The sequence below is a fragment of the Loxodonta africana genome, chromosome 6 (genome assembly GCF_030014295.1).
Source record: "Loxodonta africana isolate mLoxAfr1 chromosome 6, mLoxAfr1.hap2, whole genome shotgun sequence".
NCBI lineage: Eukaryota > Metazoa > Chordata > Mammalia > Proboscidea > Elephantidae > Loxodonta > Loxodonta africana.
The window spans coordinates 4,935,381-4,946,452 of NC_087347.1; the positions used below are offsets into that span (position 1 = coordinate 4,935,381).

General features: G+C 44.7%; 1 protein-coding gene across 1 annotated transcript in view; it reads right to left on the reverse strand.

The window, feature by feature from the left end:
- Positions 1-605: 605 nt before the first annotated feature.
- The window catches only part of LRRFIP1 (LRR binding FLII interacting protein 1), a 155,165-nt gene continuing 144,698 nt past the window's right edge, over positions 606-11,072 (reverse strand). The window contains exons 20-24 of the mRNA XM_064286484.1: positions 7,334-7,383; positions 4,685-4,802; positions 3,702-3,781; positions 2,067-2,171; positions 606-1,055 (exon numbers count right to left, since the gene is read on the reverse strand). Coding sequence (XP_064142554.1) covers positions 945-1,055; positions 2,067-2,171; positions 3,702-3,781; positions 4,685-4,802; positions 7,334-7,383 — 464 coding nt within the window. The 3' untranslated portion in view covers positions 606-944. The remainder of the gene's footprint in view (positions 1,056-2,066; positions 2,172-3,701; positions 3,782-4,684; positions 4,803-7,333; positions 7,384-11,072) is intronic.

The following is an 11,072-nucleotide window of genomic DNA, read 5'->3' on the forward strand; positions in this document are numbered from 1 at the left end:
ATGTATCTTTTTTTTTTTTAAAAAAAAAAACAAAACAGGAAAAGGTGTTGTTTGATATGCATGAGAAATAAAAAGATGACCTAAAATATACAAAGTGATGAGTATAAATTAGTTAAACAAAGACCTTCCTCCTCAGTGGAAAAAAAAAAAAAAAAAAAAAAAGACCACACTGCTAAATTCTTTTCCCATTTCATTTTTTTAATTTTTCTAATAGTACATTCTTTAAAAGAAGTTAACAACTTCAATTCCAAATATAAGGATTAAATAATGCAAATGAAAAGCAGTCATTTTCAGTGAAACTATTGCCTAATTACCCTGAAAAGAAGTATTCTTATAATCGAACAGATGCAAAAATCCCTTAGAAAAGCTTCATTTGTTGCCTGTAAAGAGTCTTCTTAAGGTCACTTTTACTTCTAAGACCATCCCCTTGTTTCCAGTGAAAGAGTTTGCTTGGTAATGGCTTGTGGCTCTACAGTGTTTTGTGTATGAAAAGCGTAGACTAAGAGATACTACTGAAGTCGCTCCGATTGTAGGTTCTGCTATGAAAGGAAGTCCCAACACTGCAGCATTTCCCCTTAATTTTCAGCAAGACGCAATGAACAGAAAACCAAGTCCCACCTCAGTTGTCACGGGATGACCATTGGAAGTAGCGTTAAGAGGCTGCCGTGCCATCCAGATACAGAGCTTGTGTGAGGCCCAGTGTGCTTATTTGGTCACCTGCAGGTTCTGAGTGTTGGCCCCGCGTGGCTTGGGGTCTACAGACAGAGGCTTTGGGTGACTGCGGCTCCCAGTAAACCAAGGGCTGGGAGCACAGACAGCCATTGCTCACCATGGTGCTCTCCTCTGTGAGGCGGGGGAAAAAGTACGTCCCAGACAGGAACAGAGAAAAGCTCATGAAACAATGTTCTTGATTCACTGACCCTTTTCCTGTTCTGAGCTGGCATTTACTGCTGGGACAAGAGCGCGCTCCTATTTGCTTTCATTTTTTCCAAACGCTTCACTAAGTGGCCGTTGCTGACCTCAAGCTCCTCTGTTTTGTCTAGTGCAGAGCGAAGCTGGAAACAAAGAGGAAAGAAAGGCTGTGAGCTCTGAGGAACGTGTTTTTTCCACACATAACAGGGCTCTGTGTTGCTCAGACTCCAGTCCTGCTAAAAGGTACATTTTAACTTGGAGCCACTGAAATCCTAAAAATACACACATACGTACATGTATATGTACGTATGTATGTATTTTTTGGACAAAGATTTCAGGTTCACTTAAAAACCTCCATTACCACCTAGCTATGTACGGTACGGTCCTTCATGATGTTGTCATGACAGATAACAACTGAAGAAGAAACTGAAGTTGTCAGTGATTTCATTCTTGGATCCACAGTCAATGTCCCTGGAAGCAGCAGTCAAGAAATCAAGTGACACATTACATTTGGGTAAATCTGCTACAAAAGACCTCTTTAAGGTTTTAAAGATGTCACTTTGATGACTAAGGTGCGCCTAACCCAAGCCATGGTCTATTCAATTGCCCCATATGCACGCAAAAGCTGGACAATGAAAAAAGAAGACAGAAGAAGAATTGATACATTTGAATTAAAGTGTTGGTCAAGAATATCTAATATACCCTAGCTGCTGGAAGTATGGACAAATCGGTCTTAGAAGAAATACAAACACAATGCTCCTTAGATGCAAGGATGGGGAAGGCTTTGGTTTGCTTACTTTTAGACATGTCATCAGGAAAGACCAATCACTAGAAAAGGACATCATGTTTGGCTAAGTAAATGGTCAGTAAAAATGAGGGAAACCCTCAATGAGATGGATTGATATAGTAGCCACAACAATGGACTCAATCACGAAGATGGCGCAGGGCTGGGTAACATTTTGTTTTGTTATAGACCAGGTCTCCAAGAGTTGGAGCTGACTTGACAGCGACAGGGCGCTTCTGAATGGGTTGGGATGTTACCGTAGCGAATAACCCAGCGGCGGATTTAACTGTAATAAATCCTCCCTTTGGGTTCCCAGCTGGATTATCATTCATTACCCATTCTTTTTCTAGAAACAGCCTAGTAAATTTACCTCTCTTTGGAGTTTTCGTTTTTCAGCCTTAAGCTCATCTTCTACTTTTTCTGCATTTTCGGCAGCTGATTTGTAACGTGACACTTGACTCTCTAACCTTATGACCTACAAGGAAAAACCACGTGGATAAATTGACAGGCCTGTTCCCTTTCTCCAAATATGCTGTCATATTTGAAATCAAAAGGGTGTGATGTAATAAAACGGGAAAATACATCACGCAAATAATTGTGGATAGCATTTATGGATCTTACGGGTTCTAGCCAAGCAGGTCATTCATTCATAACGTTGAAGGACCTCTTAGTCACACTTCTAAGGACCTACTTCCCTTTGACCCTAATCTAGAAGGGTGTGCCCACACTGCTGACTCCTTTGCTGCCCTCACTTCCATCTCGCCCCTTTATGGGATTATTCTGTTACACAATGGGCAAGTTGAGGCAGAACAACGCTGGTACGGCAAAGGTTCCACCAGGCCCTCAGTTCCAGTCTAATCTCTCCTGGGGGTGGCGGGTGGGGAGGGAGGAGAGCGGGGAGGAAAGGCAAGGAAATAATAGAAAGAAGAGTAAAAGAGGAGACTTGGGCGGCATTCCAGTCAAGGGCGTGAGGTCAGAGACAGGAGCAAAGGCCGACTCAAGACCTGAACTCTGTTGAGACCAAAGCCTGTGCTTCACAAAACGCTTTCTCTGGGTGCTGTTTGTGTTTTTGTTTCTATAAAAACTTCAGAGAGTTCCAGCTACGTATGCCCACAACTGAGGGGAAAGGATATCTGTTTTTTCCTCCCCCTTTGGTAAGGCCAGAGTCCCCAAGTGGTGTGAATGGTTAATGAACTTGGCTGCTAATCAAAAGGCTGGAGGCTCCAATCCACCCAGAGGTGCCTTGGAAGAAAGGCTTGGCAATCTGCTTCTGAAAAATCAGCCATCGAAACCCCACGGAGCACAGTCCTGCTCTGACGCACATGCTGTCGTCACGAGTTGGAATCAACTCCATGGCAACAGGTTTTTGGTTGGTAAGGACACAACTGGAGCCCTGGTTGCATAGTGGTTAAGAGCTCGGCTGCTAAGCAAAAGGTCAGCAGTTCAAATCCACCAGGCACTCCTTAGAGCCCCTATGGGGCAGTTCTATTCTCACCTGTAGGGTCGCTATGAGTCAGAATCGACTCGACAGCAATGGGTAAGGACACAATTTGCACTGGGCCCACACGCTAGAGGCAGGAATGGCCCAAATTTAGAATCCAGGGAGAGTACGCCTGGCTGGGGAGAAAAGGCTAAAAATCCAGGTGGGAAGAGGTCCCAGCATGAAGCGTATTTAAAAAAGTAATGGAATTATTTTAAAGAATGAATTTATTGAAACTTCCAAGCCATTATTAGCTTTTTCCTATAACTAACCACTGCTTATAAAGGATCAGTATATACTATAACACGCCAAACCCTAATAATTATCTCCTTTCTCTATGTTTCCTCTCTCTAAGGAATACACTGAGAGACTTGCCGCCTTAACTCATCCCCCTCAGAACCTCTTTTGGCTGTAAAACTCTCTGCTTCTCTTTGTCCTCAGCCTTTCAGGGGCTACTTCCAGCCAGTCAAACTTGAGACGTTCATCAGTTTAGCTGGCCATAATTGCTCAAAAGTGTTCACGTACATTTTGCTCTAATGCAGTTATCTCTTGCTCAGATTTTGCAAGTTTAAATTTGAGGTCGCTGATCTGTCTGTTGGCATCCCCTAAAGGCAAAGAAGAAGGAAAATCTGTTAAGGTCTCAGGCCTTTAAAGTGGTAAAGTGACAGTTACCGGGAACCAGGCCTTACTTCATAATTAGCTTACAAATCTGTACGTTCGGGACTGTGGCTCCAGAACAGGGAGATGGCGCTCTCTTGCCACGTTCCCACGCTAGGGGGGGGCATCCCTGCCCCTCTGCATGGGACCCAGATCCCAGATAGGAGAGCACCCATGAGTGAAGAAGGCAAAGAAGTGGTGGGGTGTAGGAGGAGGGGAGAGAGAGACTGGGCCTCCTTTTATCTCCCTTAAGCCTGCTTCTAGGAGTCCCTGGGTGGCACAAATAGTTAAGCACTTGATTGCTAGCTGAGAGGTTGCTGATTCAAGCCCATCCAGGGATGCCTCAGAAGAAGGGCCTGGCGATCCACTTCTGAAAGATCACGGCCATTGGAAACCCTTTGGAGCACAGCTCTACTCTGATACACATGGGGTCGTGATGGATCGAAGTGGACTCGACAGCAAACTGGTTTGTTTTCTTTTGGAAGCCTGTTTCTAATTTGCTGGCATAGAAAAATACCTTTCAATTTTTCCATACAATCAGCAGATCAAGAGAGTCCTGCATCCCTCACAGGGAAAGTGGTTTTTATCCGTACTTCACAGGATGGCTCCTGGAGTGCGCTGGGGCACCCGCTTTACTTCACAGGCTTACAGAGAAGCACCCTGTGTGCCACCTGCCCCTCTTGGCTCTGTCCCATAAAGAAGCACCTTTGCTCTTTTGTACTCAAGGGCTTGGGGGGGCGGGTATGGGGAATACTGGGTACTCTTTGCCATGGCAGTTTCTCTCCTCCAGACAAATATCATAAAAACAGCACACATAGAAGTGTTTACTTCACATGAGAGCTGCTATTTACTTTGTAGATCCATGACATGCACGTCTGTCCCGTTTTCTAAGACGTCACCTTCAGGCCGTGAGCTGTCTAGCTTGCCATTCTTCTGTCTCTGCTCCAGCTGCCCTTTGAGTTTCTTAACCTGAAAACACCATGGGTAAAATATGTTCATTTGTGTATTCTAAATGAGGCTGAAAAGCTGAGCTTAGAGGCTATCAGAGAGACAGCAGCAAGCAGTGTGTGAATGAAAACCAATACCCCATATGTATAATTGGCCCCCACCTTGCTGCTATGTAGTGTGTCTTAATGGCACCAGAGAGAGAAGGACTACATAATAACAAGCATTAGAGAGATAGACTAAAAGGTTACAGTCCACCAGGCAGGCAGGAAGGGTAGTCTTTCTCCCTTTAATAAAGAAATTAACCAAAATTAGTAAAAAACAAAAAACTCTATCAATTAGTATAATAGACACTGTAGTGAGTTATGTTTACAGTATCAGGCATGAATTATTTTATAACTCTGGGTGAAAAGTTATTTCTCTAAAGTTCAAATTCCTCTTGAATTCAAGAGGAGATTGTACATAAAGTACTTAAAATGTTTATTGTTGTTAGTTGCCATTGAGTCGAATCCCGACTCATGGTGGCCCATTTGTGCAGAGTAGAACTGCTCCGTGGGGTTTTTAAGGCTATGACTTTTCAGAAGCAGATGGCCAAGCCTATCTTCTGAGGTGCCTCTGGGTGGGTTCGAACCGTCAACCTTTTGGCTAGTAGTTGAGTGCTTAACTGTTTGCAAATGCTTGTCTAGAAGTTATCAAATCAGCGTGCTATCAAGCTTTGCTTTATTCACTAAGAAGCCAAAAAAGGGCCACCTGGAGGCTTCTGGGCACCAAACCCAAAAAACCAAACCAACTGCCGTCAAGTTGATTCCAACTCATAGTGACCCTATAAGACAGAGTAGACCTGCGCATGGAGTTCCCAAGGAGCGCCTGGTGGATTCAAACTGCCAACCCTTGGTTAGCACCCATAGCACTTAACCACTACACCACCAGGGCACGGAAGTACTGTAATTGAGTCCCCGACAAACCTGTGTGCCTCCTCACAGGGCTTGGTCAAGTTTCAGGTTTGTCAGCCTTCAGGGAGTCCTGGCTTCTACGTACCCCTCCTCTCTCCAAGAGCAGGCAAATGTGTACAGAGCAGTTGGAAGGGCACGTAACCGTAACAGCCATGGCTGTATACAGAGCAGTTGGAAGGGCACATAACCGTAACAGCCATGGCTATATACAGAGCAGTTGGAAGGGCACGTAACAGTAACAGCCACGGCTGTAGAACCTTCTGGTGTCTCACGGAGGTGCTCCAAGCCCTTTTCAGGTAAAAGTTCTGATTTATGAGGAATCGTTTGTAGGTGATCACCTGCCTTGCTACCCAACACACGTACCACACGAGAACCAAAAAACCCAAACTCGCTACCGTTGAGTCAATTCTGACTCACAGAGACCCTACAGAACAGAGTAGAACCACCCTATAGGGTTTCCAAGGAGTGGCTGGTGGATTTGAACTGCCAACCTTTTGGTTAGCAGCCGAGTTCTTAACCACCGTGCCACCAGGACTCCTACACACAAGCACAGTAGATCCGAATTAAATATGACCCACTAGTATATGCTGCTTGAAGAAAATAAGCATGGAATTATGATAGTACATTTTTAGAAAATATCACAGGAACTTCAGTGGACTTCTCCCACTATATTTAGTGCTTCATCCAATTCTGAGAGAAAACATAACAGACTTGTACAGAGTAAGGCAAACACATTTCATCAGGTGCATGAAGAAAACTTAGGAATTAAGTTTCCTAAGTCTTGTGGAATGAACTAGTAACTATTCCACATATGAAAAAGACCAAATAGGGCTATTTAGTATTTCTTGAGGTAGCAGAGAGCAATGAAGGTAAAATAACATAGACCTACGTCTACCTGAGATGGCTTAGGAGGAGAGATTACAGAATTGACTTTTATGAACCAATAAGAGAAGCGGTGTCTGGAATGACTCAGTAACGTCCTTGCCTCTCAGTGGCTCATCTAGGCCTTCCACACAAGTACTTGTTTTAACTAATACTTCGAATAAAACGTAGCAAATTCGTGTCTATGAATTTTCTGAGACGCCCTCACTAAAGCTCATATGATTTATTTTCTACTTGTTCTTTTTTAGCTGCTATCGAGTTGGCCCTGACTCACGGCAACTCCACGCACAATGGAACAAAACGCCGCCCAGGCCTGTGTCGTCCTCAGGATTGCTTGTGGATTGGACCATTGTGATCCACCGGGTTTTCACTGGCTGACTTGTGGAGTAGCCCTCCGGGCCTTTCCTCGTAGTCTGTCTTAGTCTGGAAGTTCTGCTGAAACCCGTTCGTCATAGCAACACACAAGCCCCCACTGATGGACAGGTGTGTGGTGGCTGCACATGAGGTGCCCCGGCCAGGAATCGAACCCAGGTCTCCTGCAGGGAAGGCGAGAATTCTACTGCTGAGCCACCACTGCCCTTGTCTGTTCTACTTAGATAAGAAGACTAAGAACGTGGGCTGCCTTGATAATTACTCTCAGGCACGCTGTGTCAGGGGTTTCTTGATGAGGCAAGAACGTTCAGGTGGAGAACTCATCATGTAACGTGAAAAGAGTGTTACCTGTTCCAGTAAGCTTTCCCGTTCATCAATCAGCTTTTTCAACCTAATATCTAAAGAAATCAGAGAGACACAAGTTTAGATGAATCCGCGTACGGCGCGCCTTGGTGCATTGTTAAACCAAAGAATGATCGATCAGGTTAGTGAAATTAATGATGAAGGTAGTTCTACACGTACCACAATGAATGAGGTCACAGACAGGACTGGGGGAGAGGCCAGCCAAGGAAGTGTGTGTCACCTCCCAGAACATGCTTGTCGCGTCCGGAGCAGCTGCCGGGTGCATGCAAACAGGCTAATCTTCTACTTTAGGTTATCATGCAAGAACTCTAGGGCGAAACCACACTGCAACACAAGATCTCACAGGCTTATGGTTTACATCGTTAGCAAGGTACAAACACACCTACAATCACGATGATGTAGCCCCAGCATCTTAACTAGTCTTGCCTTCCCAAGCTTACACCCCAGAAATATCCCTCCTCTCTCTTATACTCATCAGTGTCAGGGTTCTGACTGGACATGGACTAATCAGAAGTCTGTAAACAACATGTCTGCTGACACAGTTACGCAAAGCTGTCATTCTCTGCAGGAAAAAATTCAGTGATAGCGTAGGTTCCTGTAATTCTACACAGATGCGTGAGGATGCATGTACGTGAGCATCTCTTCACCCCCAAACACGTCTCTGAAGGGACCGTTTCAGTGACGTAATTTTCAGGTTAGGGATGGGAAACCAAGACCTGGGGAGGAGCTGGTGGTTTGGGCAAAATCCCACACCGTCAGGACGATGATGGCATGATGGTGGAGATGCTGACACGTGTTGCCCCCATACTCTGTGCCAGGCGCTGTTCTAGGTGGTGCACCCCATTAACTCCTTTTGCCCTCACAAAGCCCCGTGGGTGGGCATGGATATCATGTGCCCTTCTACAGGTGATGACCCAGTGCCCAGAGCACCGAAACAGCTTTCCTAAGGCCTTACAGTTGGGAGGTGCAGCCAGCCTCAGGGGCACCCCCTAACCACTCTGCTGTCTTTCCAGATTTAACTTGGTCCCTAAGTGGGGCCTGGCCTCAGGCTCTTGCTCACGAGGGGACTGCGGTCTAGAGTGAATTAGTTCCACATTCTTCAGGGAGTAAAAAATTAACCTTGACCAGTCATGTGAAATGAAAATAATAATATAAAATGCATCTTCATTTTCATTTAAAAAAATAGTCTATCGACATTCTAATTTAACTTACACACTTTCTCTCACAATTGTTTCAAAGAAAAGACCCTACGCTGTTATTCTGAAAGGCAGAATTACAAAAGAAAACCAGGAAATTTTAAACATAAGGTAAATTAAATTTATGGCTCATTTGAGGTCCGTTTTAAGTTATATACAATCAAGTTGCTCTTAACAGATATTTCATTTGTTCCCTTCCATGAACTCACCCAAACTGAAGCAAACAAACAAAAAATTGTAGTTATAAACCCAGCTCTTTTATTCAATATCGATTTTCATTTTTATCTTACATATTTCATACTCTCAGACACACAAACTACAGGCATCGCAAGGAACACTGAGTACACCAGAAAGTGATCTTGAAGCTCACATATCTACTATACAACTTTATTATTACTTTTCTTTAAAAGACTTCAAATATCCCCAATAGCCGATGGAAAATAATGTTAAAATGTAATAACAGTGCTAGCCAAAAAAAAAAAAAAAGGGTAACGTGACCTTCGGTAGTGAGAATATGAAAAACAGAGAGAGGGGTGAAACTCTGAAAGAAGAGAAATTTTAAACCAGAGTTGAGGAAGAAAACAAAAATGAAGCAGTTGAAAGGAAATGGAAAAAGAAGCAAAATTAAGCCTACTCAGTTGGATAAGCGGTGGCACCTCACGGACGTATCGTATACTTAAGGAGATCACTGGAAATCTATCACTGCCTGTTTTAACTTGGCCAGGAGCGTTGGTCTCTTGGGCCTGTAACATTCAGTTTATAAACAGACACAAACTAGTCATTTGAAGACGGTGACTGCAGTTTTTAGAAGATGAAGTCACGTTGTCCCAAATCTAGGGTTATCTTTCATACTGGGAGGTTAAAGTTAGTTGGCGATTAAAGGTAGTTTAGTAATATTGTGAAAGGATTACTTTTTTTTTCTTAAATCTGGCCTTTATATATCAAATTCCAACCGATTTTCTTCTACTCGTTTGTGACCCATGAAATGAGAATGGTTTTGTGAAAAATTGCTCTGGCAGGAAACGAGAACTGGGGTTCTCCCAGCCCACATGCCCCACGTCTGTCCCTTTGGCTGGTCCGTCTGCCCGTCAGGAGCTTGTCTGTCCATGGGGAGAGCGAGGTTCACTAACAGCAACAAGAAGCAGTTTGTTGAACGCCAGCACTTTTAAGGGTCCTGCCTGGATTTAACCCTCACAAATCCCAGAGGCAGGTTCTAGGACCATGTTCAGTGAGGGGAGGGAGCTTGCTCATGTTGTTACTGGGCGCTGTCAAGTCGGTTCTGACTCAGAACAACCCTACAGGACTGAGCAGAACTCCTCCATAGGGTTTGCTAGGCTGTAATCTTTTCTCCCACAGAACCAATGGTGGATTTGAACTGTTGACCTTTCAGTTAGCAGCTGAGCTCTTAACCACTGTGCCACCAGGGCTTGCTCATAGAGACCCCATAATAACGTATTTTCTAGAATGTATTTTTCATTCTGTGGCTTCATCTCAGCCATGGCGGGCCACAGTCTCTTCCCTCCACCGACAAGCAGCATCGTCTTCCCTCTGCATCCACAAAGGGAGGTGAGGCCTCTGTAGAACCCCACTAACCGAAGCTTTCTGTACTCCTTCCTCACAGGGATTAGTTTCATCTTCCCCAAGGCCGGCCTCCCACCCCAGGGACTCCTGTTGTCAGCTGTTATCAAGTCAGCCCCCCGACTCATGGCCACCCCATGTGTTACAGAGTAGAACTGCCCCATAGGGTTTTCTTGGCTGTAATCCTTACCGAAGCAGAGTGCCCGGCCTTCCTTCCATGGAGCTGCTAGGTGGGTTTGAACCGCCAACCTTTGGGTAAGCAGCCAATCACAAACTGCCTGTGCCACCCAGGGAGCACCAGGGACTCCAGTGCTTGCAGAAGGCAGAACATGGACAGGTTGCTGGAGAAGACTTTTCTCCTATTTACAGGGCCCAAGGGGCCTGGGCAGAAGGGAACCATCCCCCTATATTCGGTAACCTTGGGCTTGAGTCCAGCTGAAGAGTGGGAGCCATTCACATCTCCCAAAATACGTATGTCTTTGAGGTAAGGGGAGCAGTAGAGAGGGAGTAAGGGGAAGAGGAAAAGAATTTTTCCCCCAGAAATCACTGCACTGATCAAGTACATATTCTGAACACAACAAACAAACAAAACCCTTCCTTCCTTTCCTTCAGGTGCCCAAACATTTGGAATGAATCTCACTCTTGTGTTCCCTTGACTCGATGGCCGAGGGGACTCACTGTACAACGCAGTCTCCTAGGAAAGGTTTCTCAATACAGAACAGGAACCTGGAACCACCTAAACCCCCCAGAATTGGCATTCCAGGGTCCCGGTGAGCCCGGAAATTGACAAGTTCAGGTTGTAAGGTCTTCTGTAAGTAAAGAGACTAAAAATTATAGAAGGTCGTCACTGCAATGCATTCTCGACACAGTTCTTAAAAACTCCTCAAAAAACATTACTGCTTTCAACCTTTGCATATTTTGAAATAATAACCTGTAATTAAAAAGTCTCA